This window comes from Trematomus bernacchii, unplaced genomic scaffold (genome assembly GCF_902827165.1).
Source record: "Trematomus bernacchii unplaced genomic scaffold, fTreBer1.1, whole genome shotgun sequence".
Classification (NCBI taxonomy): domain Eukaryota; kingdom Metazoa; phylum Chordata; class Actinopteri; order Perciformes; family Nototheniidae; genus Trematomus; species Trematomus bernacchii.
The window spans coordinates 646193-668589 of NW_022987784.1; the positions used below are offsets into that span (position 1 = coordinate 646193).

The 22397-nt window shown below is 41.5% G+C and overlaps 1 protein-coding gene across 2 annotated transcripts in view; it reads left to right on the forward strand.

Annotated features, from left to right (window-relative positions):
- Window positions 1–22397, forward strand: part of fbln1 (fibulin 1) — a 28009-nt gene that overhangs the window by 4670 nt on the left and 942 nt on the right. The window contains exons 3-16 of one of the 2 annotated variants that reach the window (XM_034149452.1): window positions 1001–1130; window positions 3251–3410; window positions 3946–4008; window positions 4113–4199; window positions 4309–4446; window positions 4548–4685; window positions 5293–5436; window positions 5537–5662; window positions 5795–5920; window positions 6631–6750; window positions 6915–7046; window positions 7150–7273; window positions 12317–12462; window positions 13718–13858. In XM_034149452.1, the coding sequence (XP_034005343.1) occupies window positions 1001–1130; window positions 3251–3410; window positions 3946–4008; window positions 4113–4199; window positions 4309–4446; window positions 4548–4685; window positions 5293–5436; window positions 5537–5662; window positions 5795–5920; window positions 6631–6750; window positions 6915–7046; window positions 7150–7273; window positions 12317–12462; window positions 13718–13858 (1775 nt within the window). Of the gene's footprint in view, window positions 1–1000; window positions 1131–3250; window positions 3411–3945; window positions 4009–4112; window positions 4200–4308; window positions 4447–4547; window positions 4686–5292; window positions 5437–5536; window positions 5663–5794; window positions 5921–6630; window positions 6751–6914; window positions 7047–7149; window positions 7274–8183; window positions 9582–12316; window positions 12463–13717; window positions 13859–22397 lie in introns of those variants that run through there. The other variant, XM_034149453.1, reaches the window with a different exon arrangement.

The following is a 22397-nucleotide window of genomic DNA, read 5'->3' on the forward strand; positions in this document are numbered from 1 at the left end:
TTTACCAAAAGCAAACTGTATCTACTGGCAACTGTTAGTCAACGTTTCTCACAGGACACATCATGCTTATCCAAAGGGAGTGGTTTGTTTTTATGATATTATAATAAGATCAATTCCTCTAAAAACTACAATCCGTAGGGACATGCGGAGGTGGCCACTATCTTGGGACTGAAATGTTGATTTAACTGAGAGTGCTGCTCATAACAGTTTAGAGTACAATGACGTCAGTAGTGGACTAGAAAAGTGCTCAAAGAGTAAAGATCCCTGCCAAGTGTGTCTCCTGCTCCTTTTCCAAACAAAGAAAAGTTGAATCTCATTAAATGGTCCCTTATGGCTCTCTTACAGTCAAGATGGCAACAAAGATATACAACATTTTTGATGTATAGGCTATTTATCTTGTATCGTGTCTAACTTGGAATATAAATGATCGAGTATAGAATGAATCTGCAGATAATCAGACCAAACTTTTTGATGGATTTCAGATAAACAACAAATGTGGACTGCAACACACTAGGTATAGTCTTGATATGTTAGCCTAGGAAGATGCTTTTTGCTAAAGAAGCAGTTGTTTACGTAAGTTACGATCCCTAACGGCTTGTTAAAAGAAGTGAATAGTGACGGTATAAAACACTCAAATAAATAGTGAATCCCCACAATCACGAGAGGTCAGCATGCACACAGTCCTGCATTTTCATCAAAGCAAATCAAGATGAGAGATTCAGTTTCATGCCAGATTAACTGTGGACAGATACAAGACCCACTCCAAGATCCCCTAACAGACGTATGCATTGCGGAAGACACTAAGACGTACAATGCTAATCCACAGAGTTCTTACTGAACCCATTTATCCACACATTTTCAACTCTGAAATCCCCATCAGGCTTGCCTCAGGCTGATTTTAATGGGATACACTTTAAGGCAGAGTTGTTTTGCACCAAGGACTTCCAGAGCTGGAAATAAATGCACCATCTGTGTTTTGTGTTTTTTCTCTTGCTGACAGGATAGTGCAGGAGCAGTGCTGTGTGACAGTGCTTGAAGATAACATGTGCACCACTGGTATCAACATGGCGAAAGACCAAGGAGCGTGTGACTCTTTGTTCACCAACACCTGCGAGAAAAAGACCACAAAGGTGTGTTTGTACCTGTGCACATACATACAGTATGTTTATGTTTGTTTAAATTTGCCTTACAAGCTAAACATATTTGAAATAGATCACAATCTCCCTCTACTCAATCACTGTCCTGTATATTACTCTGCCAGGCAGCCAGTTTGGACGCAAATGATTGATGAGATTGATCATTTGTGTGTGTGTTTTTGTATGGCGTGTGCACACTGTGAGCAGGATGAGGCATGTCACTCCACGAAGGAATGGAGTTCGTTGCTGTCAGATAGATTAAACATTTGACTAGAATCTTCGTCGGGCTCGCGTCCAAGCACTTTCCACATTTATATGTTATTCCCCTCATTGTGGCCCGATATTTCCACAACAGACTGCACATCATCACATCACTGAGATAAACGCTTGGCAGAATATAGCTAGGAGGGGAAGCAAGTTGGTGCACTTTCTTAATATGATGAGTTAATTGTCAGAAGCCAGCTTGTCTTTACTTGATCAACTTTGATGTGCAGGTTGGGGCTTATATACTTGACTGTAAGGAGAATTAGACAAAAGATATGTATGAGTAGAAGATGGCTTCACTGACTCTAACAGGATAAAAAGTCAAAAATAATGATGACTGAGGAAGGGTCCATGACTGTTGGCAACAGTGATAGGACAAACAAAAAATAACCTGAAGTTCCAGCATATGTAGAAACGCCTCAGTCTTTGTAAATCAATACATTCATTACATGTTCAATATCATGGGTTTCCATTACATTTTAAAACCAGTAATAAAGATCCTTAACCTCTAGTTTTATGTAACATTAGGACAAAAACGTAGGAAGAACATTATTAACCATAAGAGAAATGCTTGCTACGACTTCGATACGCAGACTGATTCTACTGTCATGTCTTCACAATGGAGCAAAAGCCACAACATGGTTAGCTTAGCTTAGCACAAAGACTGGAAGCGGAGGGAAGTGGCTAGCTTCTTTTGTGCTCCGCGTTTCAGTCTTACAACGATAACCCAGCCAGTTTTCAGTTTAAGACGGTTAATTGTAATATTTTAGTTACTTAAAAGAGTTCTGATCAGTGTTTGGTTTTACTTGGCCTTATCCTTTTATGCTGGTTAAATAAAAACAAAAATGGTGACTGCCAAAACCAAGATAGCGATGGCTATAATGCCAACTTCCATGCAATCCACAAATTAAGGAGTAACCAACCATTGTTATATCACAAATATTGTAATATTTGAGACTTGTGTTCAGCCTCGCTATCACCATCACTACTTAAATGCACCACATATGGTTACATTTACTGATATGTATTTACTATTTACCCTCATAGCCCAAAATGCAACACAAACATGCCCATCCCCCACACTGTGCACCTTTCATTCCCTCCCTGGCTGACATTACCAGGCTGCCAAAAAGATTGATTGAGCATGCTTCAGCCAGAGGGGATGATGTCATCTCATCACTGTCTGTCTTGCTGTCTGTCTGACTGACTGACTTACTGCTTATCATCTGTCTGTCTGAAGCCTGTCATTTGGGACTTCATCTCAATCATCCTTATATTTGTCTGTCTGGTTGATTGACAGCTTGGCTGTCTGGAACACATCCTCCTATTTTTGTCCGTCTAAAAGCCTGTTTCATGTAACTCCAGTGTTTTACCAACCAACATCATCCCACAATCTCCTTTTTCTTTCCCTTCAGTTTCTCTTCCCTGATGATAGTACTCTATGGCATAATGTTTTTCCTCTCCTTTCTTTGTAAAAAGTCCTATATTATGTTAACCCTAGATAGATTTGATAGTTTTGCATCGACTCAGTTGTCTTGTGTCTTATCTGTCAGAGAGAAACCATTATTTATTTTATTTTATTTTTATTATCATACATTTTACCTCCTTGTGTCTATTAACCTGATACAATGTTATATATTTTGCTGCACGTAGCCTTCCTTTTAAAGTTCTTAACAAATAATCTGAGGGGAATTTGTTGTTGTTTGTTTTTAACTTATTTGATGTGTCATTTTGTAAAGCACTTTGAGCTGCATGACTTGTATGAAAAGTGCTATATAAATAAAGCTTTATTATTATTATTATTACTATTATAAATGCTTTTTTATTGTATTCCACTCTGTGTCCTGTAGATGTGCTGCGACTGTTGTCTCCTGGGGAAGGCGACCTTGGAGAAGGGCCTACCCTGTGACCACACCCTGTCGGTGGGCTACCAGTGTGGCTTGGTGTCCCGAGCATGCTGTGTACACGGAGCCGCAGATAACCAGACCACACCTACACAAAAAACGGAATGTTAGTGAAATAAAATGAGTAGAACTACAGTAGGCAAAATGTAAAAATGTAAACCAGTTTCTTTAACCAAAGCAGGCAATTTTCATCACGGGAGAACACATAACATTTCTGGAAATATTGGAGAAGGAGCGTAAGAATGAGCTCACACTGTCCCCTGCTGGATGTATGTGGACATTGCTTTTAAGGCAGTTGAACACGGATTATGAAGTGTATTGCTCATGGGCAATCCAGCAAAAACACATTGTGCTTTTTTAGCTCCAAGATTATATTTGGAACAATTTGTGGCTTTTATTGTTGTGTGGAATTGTAATATGAATACCTTTTTGCTTTGGACTTATGGCTAGCTACACAAGACATTGAAGCTGCCACCCTTGTCCTTAAAAAAAACAACGGACATTTTTCTCTTTTTTCTAAAATGTCATAGACTTAACAATTATTCAGTTGCGGCCCTAAACAAAGCATTATTTGAGAATGTCCTAGGGCTGCTTCTTATGATAGATGGATATATAATCATGTTTTGTTCTCTCTCATGCAGTACCTAACAAGGATGAAACCCATGAAAATGGAGATAATTCAGTATTAAGTGATCAGTGCGAGGGTATGTTATATTATGGCAATAAACAAGCTTCCCTACACATTCCTTATTTTTTATCTAAAGAAATGCATCGCTCAATTATGAACGTGTTTGTTTTACATTTTTAGGGAAATGTGCTCATTCCTGTGTTGGCAACCACACTTGTACCTGCTTTAAAGGGTACAAACTCAAACCAGATGGAAAGAGCTGTGAGGGTAGGTATTGTCTTCAACTGAGAAACGTATCAATTATTTTGACAACAATAAGAGCACAAAATAGTTGGGAGGATCAACACAATAAGAGAACCTCTGCTGTCAAACACAGATATCAATGAGTGTTTGCTGGGAGCCAGCAACTGTCGGGGGGGCGAGCGCTGTATCAACACTGAGGGCTCTTTCCGTTGCCAGAGAGAGGTCAGCTGTGGGACTGGCTATGAACTCACTGACAACAACAATTGCAAAGGTCAGTCAAACTGTGCTGTTTGCCTCCGTTACTGTGTGTCTTTGTCACATTTTTCCTTTGGCATTATCAGTGTGTTCAATAGCACTTTTCCCTTTTTTCAGATATTGATGAGTGTGAGACTGGCATCCATAACTGTGGCCCAGAGTTTGAGTGCCAAAACACCCAGGGGTCATTTCGTTGTTCCCCTAAGGTCAAGTGTGGTGGCGGCTTTATCCAAGATGCCCTCGGCACCTGCATCGGTAAGCACCATGAGACATCTGTGAAAAAATCCTGCTCCTTTCCCTCGCCAAAAGTGCTTCTCATGGCATTTTCAAAGATTCCACCATGCTCAAACGAAAACAACCATAAGAATCGAGGAGTTAGTCGAGTTCAACCACAGCTAGTGAACTCCCATCAAATTGAAAAACTGTGCAACCTTTATCATTCTGTTAATGCATTGACTAAAATGTTTTAAGAAACCTATTAGTGATAGACACTGTGCTATAGACTCCTGGGTTCTGATTGGTTGTTTTTCCTTTGCCACAGGAATCTTGCATATCTGTTGCATGCATGACTGTCAGGAAATAGTGACATTTCAGCAAATATGCCAACAATTTTATGAATGAACACTAGACAATCTATGAAAGACAGAGTGCAGATGGACCAGTAAATACTGCTGGGTGACTGGAAGGGTAACTGCAGGGCAAGAGGGAGAAGCTTCATATATATTGAAATGCAGAGTTAGAAGGATAGGTAAACAGAGAAGGAAGGTGAATTAATGTTTAGGATCTGGCTGAATTTGTGTCTCCATGACTTCCTGGTCTTTGTCTAGAACCAGCACCAATGTCATCTGTTTCTGTGTTTCAGATATAAATGAATGTGTCAGTCAGACAGGCCCATGCCACCACGGGCATATCTGTATCAACACAGTTGGCTCCTACAACTGCCAGAGGAACTCCGTTAACTGCGGTCGAGGGTACCACCTCAATGAGGAGGGCAACCGCTGTGTTGGTAAGGCGGAAAAACTCACCATTCCTACATAACAAAGTATTTTCTAACTACCTGAGAAGCATTAAATGGTTTTCTTTCTTGTTTGCGTCCCTCACTGCAGATATTGATGAGTGTAAGGACCATGATAAGGTCTGTACAGGTCACGGGTGTGTCAACCTGATAGGCTCCTTCCGCTGTGAGTGTGAGGCTGGCTACATCTTCAACAGCATCAGTCGGATGTGTGAGGGTAAGCAGCGTGTCGACTGTGTTTGGTGTTCTTACACAAATCTAACTGTATCCAATGAATAAATAAACATGCATACTGTACGGTTAATGGTCAAGATGTGTAGTGAACTTCTTACTGTGGACTGTGTTTTAGATATTAATGAATGCAGACACTACCCTGGCCGCCTGTGTGCTCATAAGTGTGAGAACGCTCTGGGTTCCTACAAGTGTAGCTGCACCACCGGCTTCAAGCTTTCTGTTGATGGCAGGAATTGTGATGGTAAGAAATAAAGAATTTATAATTATAACTTGTTATGCAATACACAGTATGTTTCTTGTACTAGAACAACAGAAACCCCTAATCAGCTCCTAGTTGTAAGACCTTTTGTCTTTGATTAGAGCTGTTTTGGTTTAATTGGTTAATTGATAACGTTCCAATATTTATTTTTGAAAACAACTGATCAGAGACAGGACTGTAAAGCCATATTCACATGGGCCTAATATTCCCTGGAGACCTCTACAGTAGTCATTTGTCATAAAACAGCAACATCACTGCATAATACTCTGTGTATTTATAAATCACATGAGCCCCTCTTGTAATTGGGTTTAAGATATAATCCAGATTCACAAGAACATTTACAGAGATTGAGAAATAGAGTATATTCAGTGTATGAAATCAACAAGACACCATTGTACTTTGTCAGACTAGAAAACTGTGCAAGCAAATGTTGATGTAAATCAAATCAAATCAAATCAAATCAGGTTTTATTTATATAGCACATTTAAAAGCGATTTTTGGTCGAGCCAAAGTGCTGTACATGTAATAAAAACACATGACTACAATCACAATAAACGACAATAAATTACAACAGATATATATAAAAAACAAAATAAAAATATGTAGTACATATTGAAAGGAGGTTTACTATTTGGTAAACCAGTAAGATACAGTAGAGTTCAAAATGGTCTGTGATAATTTCTTCTCTATAGATTTGAATGAGTGCGACAGCAATCCGTGCAGTCAAGAGTGCGCCAATGTGTACGGCTCCTACCAGTGTTACTGTCGCCGTGGCTACCAGCTCAGTGACATAGACGGATTGACTTGTGAAGGTAAAGTATTTTAACAGCTACTTAGAGAAAAAAATTGGTGTTAGCATACACTATAGCAAACGGCATTATATATTAAACAGATCAATTACAAGCAGTTCAAATTTGTATTTCTTAGATTTCCATTTTGGTTTGACTTGTTTTATCTGTCTCTGTTGCATATTTAGATATAGATGAGTGTGCACTGCCTACTGGAGGTCACATTTGCTCCTATCGCTGTCACAACACCCCTGGCAGCTTCCACTGTTCCTGTCCTGTCAAAGGCTACACCTTATCACCCAATGGGCGCAGCTGCCAGGGTAAGCTATTCTTCAAATGAAGGCATATGTCAATTTTAACACAAGTTATCTTTGTGAATGTATTGAAATCACATTTTTCTACCATTGTGTCTTTCGCTCCCAGATGTTGATGAATGTGTAACAGGAACACACACATGCCTGGTGGATCAGAGCTGCTTTAATGTACAGGGAGAATTCAAATGTCTTTCCTTTGACTGTCCGGCCAACTACCGACGCGTGGGAGAAACGTGAGTTTTCTAGATTTTGTGCACATTTTTATGAACATGACACAATGGTTAATAATACTTCAAATGTTCTCATGCCAATATGATTGGACTCCTTTGTATACTAATGTAATATAGTGACATCACTATGTTACACCCGTGCTTCTATTGACTCGCGCTCCAACACACAGTACGTGATAGGCTAAGGGGCGGGACATCTCTAAGCGGTTGACCAATCACAACAGAGCCGGCCGGCTAACCAATCAGAGCAGACTGGGCTCTGGTTTCAGACAGAGGGTGAAAAGAGGTGCTGAAAAATAAAAAAATAAAGACCTTTTTGAACATTAAAGCATGGAGACATGTGACAGTAGAGACACAAAATATCATTATGAAACCTAAAATGACCATAATAATGCCCCTTTGGCACAACATCGACAGAAAAACTCACACACATCCACAGAGCAAGGTCCATGTTCCTCAAAGCCATATCAGATACGTCACCCTACTGAAAGATCAGAGTGCAACAGTAAACCATGTCAGGCCTTTTCAAACCGACCCCCATTCATGTCATTCAAGGCTGTGCATGTCCAGTATGCTCAATGCTGGAATGACTTTGGAAAAGATCCGGCTGTAGCATGTTCTGTTGTTTCAGAATGATGAAATGCATATGGATATTCTTACATTGGCTTAATTACAGTAGAGGCTGTGTATGACCTATGCAGGCACCAGTGATAGGACTTCTTGCATGATCCCACAGAGGGCACCATGACTGGCCTGTGAAATGTTTTGCTGCAGAGACTGATGTTCCTTCCACTGCATGCCATGCACGGGCAAATTAAATTTACACCTGGTCTCTCTCTCTCTCTCCTTCTCTCTGTGCCTGTTTTGTTCTGTCTTGTCCTGCCCTGCCCCCCCACCCTTTCTCTATTTGCAGTCGATGTGAACGCTTGCTTTGCAATGAGTCTGACGAGTGCCTGACCATGCCCCTGAGAATAACCCACTACTACCTCACCTTCCCCACCAATATCCCCGTCTTCACCAACATCTTCCGCATGGGCCCCTCCCAAACCGTGGCTGGCGATGACATCCAGATTGTTATCACCGCTGGCAACGAGGGCAGGTTCTTCAAGACAGAGCAAGTGCCCAGCGGCGGCGTGATGTCGGTGGCAAAGCTCATCAACAAGCAGCAGGACTTCGATCTGTCTCTGGAGCTGAGGCTGCGTCGCTACGGCACGCTCAGCACATACATGGCTAAAGTGCAGGTGTTTGTTACCCAGGAGGAGCCCAGAGTACCTTACAATCCCCTACTAGAATAAACACAACAAATACGAAAGGTTACACAAGTTACTAAACTCTTAAAAAGGATGTGTCATCTTCAATGCAACGTATTGTGGAGAAAACAGGAGAAAAATGTATCTTTAACACAGAAGGTATGTGAGATGAGCATGCAGTATTTTTATAGCAAAGCAAGGTTTTGCAATGTCGACTATCCGGGCAATTATAAATTGATAATTCCAAATTATTGATCATTATCGTTCCAGTATGCATGTTTATAACTAAAGATTATGAATGTTTCTTTCATTCATTGATTTATGCCACTAGGTTTAGGTCTGCCTAAAACTGTATTGGCCTATGGGTTCATGGCCTTGACGCCAAAATGAGCTGTGGGCACCTAATGTTTGCTGTATCCCTTGCTTAAGTTTCTATTCAATTTCCTTTTTTCCATAAAATATATGCAAATATTTCCAATGTGGACTGACACTTAAAAAAACAGGGAAACAATAAGCCTCGATCTGACACTCAGAAAGAAAGTGAGTTTGAGTTTCCTAAAATGTCAAACTATTCCTTTATACACATTAGCAACAAACTTACAGTGGGAAATTATCCAGCCTTGTCTATTTCCTTTTCTATATTGTAAAAAAAATACCCCAAATATGACTCTGTTTGTCACTAAGCTCATGTTAAAGATGACACATCATTTTTTTAAAGAGTGAATTTGACATAACAATACAACAAACTCAATCAGAAAACATAAGCACATTTTTTAGTACTGTAGCATTTCTCATAATCAACTTTTTAACACTAGAATAAGGATCTTTATTTAGCAGTATGAATAAGGTCCAGTTGAATGTATCTTCTTGGAGGTAAGGCGCTGTGCTAGCCGCTAGGTGGCGTTCTAGGTCAGGGTAAATCATAAAATGGTAACGACCCATGTCTGCCTACAACTGAGTGTAATTTGATGATGGTTGCATGATAAAGTCTGTCGTTTTGCAGCATTTTATGGTTTATGTGTTGGATGAACAGTTTTCTATTAAAATTGAAATAGAAATAACACATGTTCAAGTCAAATCCAGTTCTTGATGATGGTGCATTGTGGGGTTTAATCAAATACAGCAAATGGAGCAGCTGGAATGTGAGGCCAAATCACAGATGGAGGCATGAAGACTTCAACACAGTTTCATATTGCTATTATCCAACAGCCTCAGTGAAGAGGAAATCCATTAATACATGTACTGCACATCTCTAGAAATGCATATGAGTTAAAGTTACCCGGCTACAAACATCTATACACTATAAAGAATTCTATTACACACTAAAATTGGAAATTCATATATAAATGTATTATTAATAGTATTAAATCAAATCAAATCAAGTAATTTGAAACACACACAAGTCACATTTCCCATCTATAAGTCAAACCATTCAGTTATATATAGTTTATGGTCATTTATGTTAAATTGCACTATTTATTAAGTCTATAAAGTAATCCCCCACCTCCAAATTCCAGTTAGAAATCAGCCAGTTTTTGTATTCATTGTTACTCCTGCTCCCGAAACATCCGTTACCTTTCACCGCAAATACGTCTTTCTTTGGCAGTTATTTTCATACACTTCTCTTTAGCTCCCATTACATTTTAGGCTTAATGTGAAATGCACAGATTTCCACTCCATACTGCGGCCATAAACCCCAAAGCAGACAGATAATCCAAATGAAGGCTGAGTAAGTGACACACGATGGGATGCAGTGGCAAAGAGAAGGAAATGTGCACCAGCAGGGGAGAGTATAAATAGTTTGACATGCTGTGAGGCTGCAGCCCGAGGACTGTGGCTTATAATAACTGTAAATTCAGATGTCCTAGGTTCCTCCTGTCCTGAGCTGTCAGGCCGGTAAGGATGCACTCGGTCCCTATTGGGGATATCCTTAAAATAAGAACATAGTGGTGCACATAAGGCTTTTTCCTCCCCTTTGACATTGAGTTATGGGGCTCTGGGCTCTGGCCGGTGGTCTGAACAATTTGTGGTACAGCAACATCACCGCGCTCAGAATGAATGATGCCCTGCAGTGTTTGTGTTGGGGCGTTATCAATGTGCTGACTATAAATAATAATTACCAAAAAAATAAAAGGCCCTGTGCTTGACCAGAGGACTTTCATCCAAAAAGTCTGTTTTTCTTTCTGGTCTGCAAGTATTGGGGTTTTTCTCTTGGGCTGGGCCACGTGAGTCATTGGGGAGATGAAGAAGACGTTCATATGCGCGCAAACACACACACACACACACACACACACACACACACACACACACACACACACACACACACACACACACACACACACACACACACACACACACACATACACAACCATGTTTGCATGTGCGAAGAAACAATTGCAGAAATACACATAAAAACGCAAGGTATTTTTGCTACAAACATACTTGTATTGACCTGTATTTAGCTCAACTTGCTTCCCCTGCTTTGAGGTGTTCATCCATGTGTAAGGGGCCAGTTAAGTTTGGATCATTATTTTCTCGTAAATTTACTCTCTACCCAGACAGATCTTTCACCTTGTCCTCTAGAGCCCCGCTTGGGTCTTTCTGCAGCTCAGGCCGTGGTATTATAAACTAAGAGACCATTTTGTGGGTTTGGCATGGGCCAAAGCAAAACTTGGACCCACCCGCTAATTGCTAATTACAAGCCCCTACCCAGTGGTGGCTTGACTTTTTGTCAGGGGCTTCTCTCCTCTCTCCCCATGGAAGAAGCCCTGCAACCCAAGCCGTGCCTGGGCTTTGAGCTGCAGCCTATAGGTCCCCTGAGGAGAGCCAGTGATCCTCGGCCCATGACTCACAATGTGGCTATATGGCTGCCATGCACATTAACTGGTCTTATACATGGCAACTTGGCTGTTTTCATAACCCAATATAACCGTGTACTGACTTGTCTCCTTTGTGAAAACCAAGCTTAAATTGAACATCTTGGATGTTGAAGTCAAGGCTTTTATTTAGTTTCAATAGCTCTCTCAAACGTCTCCCATCGTTTCAAAGACAAACCCTTGATTTATGGGGTTGTTAGTGACTTAGAAACTTCTCTCAAAGTCTTATGTAGCAGACAGGTAGTGAATAGTTATACTTCAGGTGGCGTTAGCCTTAGGAGCCAGCCGAGGCCCTCCATTCCCGTCGACCTGTCACTGATTAGTCTGTGGAATAAACAAAGCTCTAAATAATAGGATGAGAGCTGCCCTGGGGATAGGCTGGGGAGTTGTCTAGTCATGTTGCTCACAATTTAGGAGTCTTTTAGAACACTCCCTTGCCCCATAAATCCTCCTCAAGAGATTATCTGATGTGAAGCAGGGGATGCTCAGCAAATCCAAATATTTTCCTGAGCAGGTTGTGGATCATTCTTTGTGAGTGTAGTAATTCATTTCCCACACAGCTTGAAAACATGCATCATAAAGGCACCAATGGCATCGCTAGTCTCCACAAACTACTAAGTTTGGCTTCAGCATGATCTATGGCAATTATTGGCACCACCCAGAATTTGATTGTTATTTATTTCTGACTGATGTAGCCAGTAACTTCTGTGTTGTCCAGATATTGTTTGTGGCCATTGCTGTTGTCCTCACTGAGTTCTTGATTACACAGAGGGCTGCTCCCAAGGATGCCCTGTTATTTTAGGCTTTAGAAATCAATGGTGGTTAACTCTGACGTCTTAATATAGACATTACCTAAAGGTCAGAGGACGTGTGTGTTTGTGTTTTCTTTTGTGGGTGTGTATGTTTGTTCTGTCCTTTAGAGTGGCGAGGCTTCAACGCTCTGACACCATTCGCTGTGTAAAGTCCTGTCAGCCCAATGATGTCGCCTGTGCCCTGGACCCCATGCACTCAGTGTCCCACACCTTCATCTCCATGCCCACTTTCAGAGAGTTCACAAAGCCAGAGGGTAGGTACAAAGCATGGTTTAAATGCATACTAATAATGGACTTTTGGGTTAACATGCAAACATGCAGCAAAAGTATAAAAAGGGACAACATATATTCAAGTTTCATTAACAAAAGGTTTGTTGCTGACAAGTTTTAAAAGAATAGTTTTGACATTTTGGGAAATAAAGTTATTCCTTTTTTATATATTTTTTAAGAGAGTTAGATGAGAAACTACTCTCATATGTTAAGGTCAATTATTAAGCTTAAGCTAGCAGCCGGTTAGCTTACTTTAGCTTACAGATAATACAAAAGTTAGCTTGACTCTGCCGTAACGTAATGAACAAAGACAAAGACCAGAAGTAGTGGAAAAGAAACCATTTCCATTTGAATTCACGAGCCATAAAGATGCTGACAAATGTTCCGCTTTGGACAGGCTAGCTCAACCTTTCCAGTCTATGCTAGGCTAACTATCTGCTTGTTGTAGTTTCATATTTGCTGTATGCCACTATGCCCTACAGATATAAAAGTGGTTGGCCCAATGGTCTTCCCAAAATGTCAAACTTTTAACACAAGGCTTACTTTATATTGCTGATCATCTAAGCTCCTTTAAAATTCCTGTTAACCCTCAATCCAATAAGGTTAATAGTTGAAGCTTTATTGGGACATAACGTCCTGTTAAAATCATGGGAAACAACAGATTTGTTGACAGCATGATAACTTGTTGGGTTTTTATTTGTGCCTCAGCCATTTTTATCTCTCCAACTTTACTTTATCTCCATTAATCTCAAATGCATTTCACTGCAGTTGTCAGAATCCACACTGACCTCCAAATAAGTTATTTCATGATGTTCTCCATGCAATCCGGGCTTGGCTGGCCTACACCAGAGAGAAAGAGCCATGTTTGTTGGATATGAGTAACGACGGTAATCACTCGCAGACAATGACAGCTGACAAGCATCTATTGGCTGGCATACAGTGCATGTTTCAGACACACTCATGCTCAACGTCACGGAGAGTTAAGCTCTTGTCGTTTCTCATAAACTCTGAGTTGGGGTGCAAGGGACTCGAGGCTCTTCAGCTGCACAACAGCATTGCAAAGCCTCAACCTTCCAGTGACCCTCTGAGTGTACAATAAACACAGACCATTTTATTGTCTTTCTCTTGGAAAGGAAAAAAGAAAAGCAAGAGTTGGCACTGGCTTGGCGATGTAATCCCAGAGTGATTATGAGCGTTTATGCTCCAAAACTTTTTGGTCTAATTGTTATCTTCCAACAGAGATTGTTTTCCTGAGAACCTCGGTGCCAGCTTACGGTGGCTATCACTTAAGCAGTTACGATGTCAAGTTTGACATCCTCGAGGGCAACGTGGAGAACGCCTTCGACATCATCAAGCGGGTGGAGAAGGGACTGTATGTGGGTGAGTACCAGGATTTTACTTTGTGTAAAAAGTCTGGATGAACCAAAGTAGGGCAATCATTTGACAATAGCAGTTTATCCATGCAGCCTTTACAGTCTCTGTGACTGGAAATTGCATTTTCTCTTTAAAGGGGACATGGGTTTTAGGTCTCATTTGAAAAATGTATGAAATATATGTGTATTTTTTTTTAATGCAAATCAAAGTCACATGTGCGCTAGAGAAGGGACAAAAAGAAACAAAAATCTCCCATAAGGAATGTCTGGACGGCCTGTCTGGGCCGCCCGACATGAGAACATCTGACACAGGCCGTTATGGTCTTTGCAGTGTTGTGGCATCATGTAGCTGTCATCATCTGCATGGGGGCTCTTGATGTCTGTGTCTTTGGAGAGCTGTCCTCTGAGTGGCTCTTTGAGACGGACCAAGGCCTGTTTCTGTCTCACCAAATATTTGGCATCGATTTCCACAGTCTTGTGGTTAAACAAAGTACCATTTAATTCACTTATCTACGCCTATGCTTATCCCTAGCAGATTGTTACTTTCCACTATAAGTTATTGCGGTCTCAACAGAGTGCATAAATGACTTGTGTTTTCAAATGCACATATGCACCAGTGATTGCAGTTGACAAGCATTTCATTACAACTACCTGTTTACTGACTGCCAGCATGCAAAAAGAGCCCTGCACAAGTAGGAGCAGCAGATACCATCTCCACTGGTTTGTAACAACAACACATGTTTGGGGAGAAACCATTCCCATCTTTTAGTTTGGTGGTGACCCAGGGCTGCTGCACGCCTGTGGGAGAGCTGAACTGAGCCTTGGCCATGGGAGGATGAGGGTGTTGTGAGCCCAAGGATGACACATTTTTGGGCCCTTCTAGGTGTTTTGGTTTTGTGTAGAGATGCATGCAGGGTGGTAGTGGAAGGACAGCGTCTTGTTCTTCTTCTCTCGCTGATGGATGAAGGGATGGCCCGTCAGTATGAACATCTGTCTTTACAGATAAAGCGAGAGAGGGAGGAGGAGAGTGTGTCACTGATTCAAGCTGGATTGAAGGCGCACGCAAGTGTTCCTCTCTTGTACACTTGTGCAGAAACAGATGTGAGCTCATCAAACGTACCCAAATTCACACACAAAGACAGAAAACTGTTTATAACCAGCAATAACTCACTGTTTAAGCTGTTTAATTATATTGTACTGTATAATGGTATGTTTTTGTTGGAATGTGCAATTGTGTAATTCTGCATGAGTGATTAGCCTTATTTTTGTAATACATTGTCAACTGTGTGTGTCTGTGTGCCTGTGTGTTTAGGAGAAATTCCCTGTTTATAGTGGTGCCCATTTGCAAGGGCAAGTGTGTGTGTGTGTGTGTGCAAGGGAGGGGGGGGAGAATAAAATTGCAGAGGGAGAAAGACAAAGTGAGACACTGTGATTCAATGAAAGAGGAAAGACTGAGAGAGAAAATATGTGCAGAAGTAATCCTGTGCGCTTTGCTTCATGTGGTTAAATGTATTGTTCCATTTCCCCACGCTAGGCCTCAGTGTCTCGCCGAGCATTAGAGCACTTAAACTCACTACCACATGAAAGGACTGTTTGTGAGGAGCCACTTCTCTCCCAAACCCATTGGATGCTTATTGGATGCAGCTCTTGCATGTTTGCACCAGTTGCCCATCACTTTTCCAAATTGAGGCCCTGTGCACTGGAGCCTTTGGCCACTGACTGCTCGCCGTGAAGTGTGGCGTCCACGGTGTGATGAAGGCCCTCTTGGTTTTTATTTAGTGGGTTGCGCTGCTGGTGCTTTGGCCCGCAGATGCTGCTGTTGCGTAACCATTGTATGAGGCTTGCTGACGTGTCACTTAAGGAAGCATAGTTTCCAGTATCTCCAGTGTCTCCAACAGTGGTATTATAGCTTGGTGGGATGTGAAGAGAAGCAGACATTGAGGCTCCACTAATGAACAAGTGCGTGAACTTTGGCCATTATTTTTGGCCACTTCTTGTGTTTTCGAAAGGGACAAAAGAGGCAATTAGGAATCCTCAGAATTCGATGTCTTAAAAAAAAGAGATTCTTGAAATGTTTGATTGGCTGACGCTCTTTTCCGTTATGCTCACTTACTCTTAAAACCAGTCAAATGCACACACAGGCATGCAGTGTTTGCACACACACACATGCATGCACGCGTACACACACATACACCCACACTACCACAAGAGTAAGAATTGCAGCACTCTTTCCTAGTTTCTGGTCATCCATCACTGGCTTTCCCAGTACTGTCACATCTGGAAGACAACCCTGACAGCCGTACGCATCTGTGCAAACACAACAGGCCCTCAGCACTTGGAAAACATGATCAGAACCAATCAAACACTTTCATATTCCAGTGACGTCCCCAGTAGCACAGCGGCGACCACACAACATCCTTGCAGGTATGTGGGCACACGGCAGAAGCGATATATCATCCTCTCTAAAGACAACATTTGTCATACACATATTTGGAAACTCAAACATCGGAGGAATGCATTACTCATGCTAGTGCTGTCATAGACTTTTGATTAGGGACAGGTTGTTTGAAAAGGGTTGATAATGGGATGATTGATTTGGACAGTCAGCAGGTGGATATTCCTCCCTTAGAAAACACTGGCTCTGTGATCTCTGCTGGAAGAATGAGTGCTGCTGAGTCTCTCATCTCTGATACAATGCTGGTACTTTCTTTGTTTTGTTATCTCTCAGTGACATACGGTACATCACGTGGGGATCAATATTGTCTTTTACCCCTCCCATTGAGGGTAGGTTTAGACGTCAAGGTGGGCCTGCTGAGGATGTATGAATTCTTGTAGATTTACTTTAGTCGTTACATATTAGCTGTTTAAATTTGGTATGTTTTTTATATAGTGTGGGGACACAATACCAACAATAACATTTCCTCCTGTATGCAATGTGTAGAATATAAACCAAGTTTAAAGTAAAAAAAAAGCCACTAAACGTGTTTATAATGTGACTGATGTCTCAATCAAATGTACAATACAATCAGAAGCCCACTCTGGAATCAAACGGTCAGGACATGAATAGTCATCCCTTGAATGTGTCCAAATGAGTCCTCTTCATGAGTAATCATTTGTCATGGAAGGATTTCAATGTACCATTAATCACTGCTGTCTGATTCTTTTTAGCAGAAACAACTGATTTATGTAGTATTTATGTTTATCTTACTGGACAGCAACGGATAATAAAGCACCCTCTCTTAATGAATCATAGCCCTTCTCTGGAGAAAGTCTGAGACGCCTGAGCTAAATTCCAGTCATATTTGAAATGCAGGTGGAAATATGCCTTTGCGGTTTATACCCTGTGCAGAGAATAAATACCTTATGCATTGCCATTGACACGGAGCTGGCAGCCAGTGAGGCAGACAGTAAGATGAATGGAAGAGGAAGTGGACAGTTTGTCTCTATGCAGGTAGTCATGGTCGTCAGTGCGGCCGTCCACAGTGAGCGGTGGAATGTGAGTGGACTGTGTGAGACATGACTGCTTCAGAGCCAGTGGAGCTTGTGGCTCTGGCTTGTGGCTGTGCTGGTGAGGAGTTGAGGACAGCAGTGGAGATAAGCAGACAACTCGCTCCGTTTTAGAGGCTGTCATCTGGATGAATCATGACATGGCAGCAGCGAGCCCACTAGAGCGCGCCAAGCCCATAAGGAATCCTTGTCTGCCCCACAAGAGATTAGTACGCCTAATCAAAACATGGTCTTCTCCACCCAACAACTACACTGTCAAAAACACAACACTCCCCCAAGGTGGTCCTCCACCACCAATGTGCTTATGAAGAGATAGTGATGCCGATATGTCACGCTGAAAAAAGGAAAAAGGTACACATACTTATAGCACACATTACTTGCAATAAAGCTGTCTTAAATCAAATACACTTATCTCCCCTGGGTGGGTGATGTATTTCATTTATACTCATCATTATTCTTTGCTGTCTGGCACTGGGATTTTCGGAAAATGTAAAAGGTGATAGCTCAGTTCGTATCTATTTTCATATAGTATCGAGCCAAAATAGATAAGAAAGTACTTAAACACCTTATCACAATGCTGTATACTTCCTTCCATTTATAATGTGGAAGAAGATTATTATAAAACATCCTGATTTAAACTCCAAACCATGCAGATTTGCATAACCTTTCAATTCAGTCTCCAATGTCAAATCTATACTTTGACTCCTTAGTTATGGGTTTTAGCTTTGTAAGGTCACTTGTAATACAGTGCAAAGGTTGTGGTAAAGATAATGGTGCATGTTGTGTCATCTCAGCTGCTCTGACCCACAACTGCTAAAACAGAAAGTCCAAGAAAAGAACCAACCGATTCCCTACGGCTACTTTTCAATGATGTCACTACCCAATGTGCGACACTGTCCAAAATTGACCCATGGGCCATTTGAGAGATCTGTAAGTATGACTCGCTGTTAATTGACCTTAAAATATCAAGCCACATGTGCTGGCCTTTCAGAGCGAAGCTTCCGCTCCCTCTTTGGAGTGGTCAGTTGTGTTTGGACAGCCTGACCCGACGGGACAAACTTGTACCAGTGACCAATGCCGTAAACACAGCATGGAGTACTCGAGGGGTCTTTGCACTCAGTCTCTGTACATTTATGTTGGCAATTTGAAAGGATTATATTTTGGCTTTGCTGACAGGTAATCAAAACTGAAATTGCTTGCTTTGCTTATTGGGTAACAAGGGAGCTCGTTGGCCATTTATTTGGCATGTCTCCTAGCTTTTATGGAGTTTTTGGAGAAAATGTTTCATGCTGTTAAAACAAAGAATCCTTGAATATGAAACAACTTGTTCTGTTTATGCCAACATAGCTCAGCAATATGGTTTGATACAAAACATATCTCAGTTATAGCCATAATGATGATGAAGATACCCTCCAGTACCCTCTTTGCATACTGTAACTGTGTACACCACCTGGATACTCTCCAATGGTTTCACTGGAGCGAGCATGCATAGCACCACAACCAGTGTGTCATTATACAATACTGTGGTGAGGCCAACGCATATTTTTCATTTGTCTCTGGTGTTAAACCCGCTCATTTTGGATTTTGTCATACACTTCCTCGCTGAGTTGAAGAAACCAGAAAACCCAGAAATTGTACTGTTTACATGTTACCCTTCAATATTGCACCGCTCGTGGCCATGAAGGATGACAAATGCCTTCTGGCACTGGCTTCACTTTGTTTTGTGGCAGTGTCTCTGCTACTAGCATGCATTTATTTAAGGCTATTTTTTACTGAAGGGGCTACTTCATGGTGTAGGGAATGTTTTGGAGAGCGGACAGATTGTACAGCTGTTTGTTTGATGGTGGATTTTAAAGCCAGCGCAGTCACCTTTGCACCCTGTGGCAGATACCTCAGTGAGATGGAAAGACACCGCAAACCTTTCCAGCACAACAACTAAATCTCAGGAACGTCAGCCCTCAGATTACATGACCTTGCAACCAATTCACAGAGCAAATTGTTTTGTTAACCTCCCAGTGTTTATTTATATGAATCTCAGGTTGTAGCCAATCAAAGTCAACCTGTTTTGTGGCTGTTGGCTTTTTGCCTTACAGCCCGGATGAAATGTTAAAGATGAGTATGCGGTTGTGGTTTCACCTCAGGTTCACTGTTAGTATGTTGAGGCCCAGCTGTTAGCTGATGCTTTTCCCTCATTCAGGATACCACTTTGCTTTGATGGGAAACTTACGGAAACACATACACCGGCCTTACTATCAAGCTCCTTTGTGCAGAATTGGGCCCACATTTAAACAACATAATTACACTTTTCTCCCCCTCAAGGCTGTGCAAAAAGCCTTAAGTCAAACAAAGGCTTCATGTAGAAGTTGAATAAAACATGTTTCGACAATTCAACAAATTGGTAAAGTAACAGTAACACATCATACATTCTTTGGTTTGTTATCACGACCAATTGCGTCCCAAAGGTTAAAGTTGGGTGAAAGTGAACTGTGTTTTTTTTTATTTCACTAGTTTCTAACCATGAATTCAGAGGAAATATGGGTATTAGGCAGTATAACACCATTTCTGTTTCTCAGAGAACAGTTTAGCCATTGTGCATGTGCTAATTAGACCACAAGAACATTTACAAAACAAACAAACACATTCCACATATTGCTCTATTTAGAAGTCCTTAATAAATGTTCAGTCCAGACGCAATATGTGTTTTTGTTATTTATTCATGCCGTGAGATTGTTGAGCTTATTTTCGTAGAAAATATTTAAAGGATTTTCAGTATAAAAACCTACCCTGATTGTAGAGTGTTAAGCTCTCATTAGATACAGGCTACACACATTTAAAAGAAAACAGTCCTAATAAAGACTGAATCCAAGTCGTCTTTGCGGTGGTCCATATTGTGCTCATAATATTTTACACATCTTCATTGTGTGCTTGCTCAACTCATCAGTGAAGCGTATTCATTTATGTTGTCTGAGTTAAATCGACAAATCATGGACCTTCTGATCTCACTTTAAGTTTGCGTTGGTCAACTCAGGAGTTGAGTGCCATCACTTTTTTTATTTCATGTTAGTTATTCTCTTAATGTTGCTGCTGCTTTTAGGTTTAAGCAAAGGTTAGTTCTTCCTGATGACTCTGACGCTTTGGAAACAATAAAATCTCAGTCCCAGTCCCCTCCGTCTGGTGTTACTATGCAACAGAGTCCCAAAACACCAAAACAAAGGGGCACCCATGGTCGAAGTGGGCCCCATTCCACACTCCTCCAAGTGCTTATCGACCGGATCTACTGGAATCTGCTGTGTGCCCACAAATCCGACTGGGAGAGAGTAAGAGAGCAAAGAAAGTGACCAAGAAAGAGTGAGAGACAGCAGTTTGCTTGCCCCTTCCAGAGTTAAAGATGGCTTCCTGCAGGAGGAATGCCTCCATGGCTGTATCGCGTGACTGTGACTGCTCCCCTCCATCAAACACATGGGACTCATTTACCCTTGTGGGCCACAGGGATGGTGCCACAAACACCAGGCCCCCTCAAGAAGGGAAGAGAGGGGAGAAAGAGAAGAAGGAGAATGAGTGGGTGGGGGGGTGTCTGCCATCATACAATGCCAGTGTCCCAAAGGACGCAGCGGATGGCGCATAATGGATCATCATCTGCCCTGTGGTGAACGACGACCAAATGGGTTTTACTGCTTTATTACAAGTACCACAAAAAGGAGCCTCATAATTCAGAGCGATCGAGGCAATGATCTGTCGTCATTTTGATCCATGTTGAGTTAAACCAATGAGTCATAGAAGCTTGAACAGTCTACTGACTCACTTGTGAATAAGACAGGAAATGAGAAAAACAAAGAGGACGGTCGTAGGTGTGATAGGAGGACAGGGTGCTGATTGTGCTGCCTGCCCGATGGTTGTTCAAACAGGCCAGAGCTGAAATGTCACCAGCCCTCTGCAGAGAAAAGGCCCGCTGACAGCCTGTATAAACACTGGCATTTTTTTCCCTGTGTAATCCCATGTTCACTTAAAAAGAGCACCCAATGAATTCCATGGGCGTTCAGTAATGCTCCGTTGTAGTATGTTTACTCTCCCATCTGTTTTACCATGATAGAGGGTGTCCATTCAAAGGGTGGAAGGTGGGAGGGGAGAATACAATCCAGATCACTTGGCTTCAAATCAAATCAAAATCATTGTCTTCAGAGAACGGTTGGTGTAAGGGTCAGCATTAAATACAACTATTTTCCACCAAAGAAATACCCTTGCTGGCATTTATGATGCTGGATTATTCGCAACATCACATATTTTATACACCAGCTAGCGTAAGAAGTTCATCAACATCGGAGCATCTTTTTGTGGCAGCGCTCAAATCCAGACAAACAACCAATCTAACAGCCAAAAAAAATGGTCTTGAAATGTTATGGGAGGCGTGTGGCGCAGTGGGTTGTGCGTTGTGCGTTGGTGTTCGGACAGGTTCAAACCCCACTGCAGTCAGCATGTCCCTGGGCAAGACACTTCACCCCAAATTGCTCCTGTGGTGATTGTCCACAGTATTGAGTATGTAAGTCGCTTTGGATAAAAGCGTCTAACAAATGTAATGTAATGTTAAAATGCACACTGGTTTCTATATGCAAAGCGCAAGCTGTTACACAACCAATGTAGACAGCTGTATTGAATAAAATGGAAGTTAATATATTTGAGGGAGCTGTCAGACATGCGTGAGACGGAAGACTGGAGAAAGATCCTGAAATGTGTCTGGTTGAGACAGCCTGTGACCGGGACATTGTTTTTAAAAAGACATGTTGCTGTTGAAAGATGTATGTAAATTATAACTGTGCTGAGCACCAAAAACAAAATGTTATTATCCTCAATTGTCTTGGGGTGGCAGCAGAAATAAAAAACTCAGCACTAAAAACCCAAACTATCTGCTTAGCTAGATACTAAGGGTAAGTGAGAAAACATGTTTTGGGTAACCCTTTAAACCTCATGGTAACGAAAAAATTAAACTAATGGAAAAAGTGGAAAAAACAAGCGTATTTTTGCTCACTGCTGCTCTAAATCAA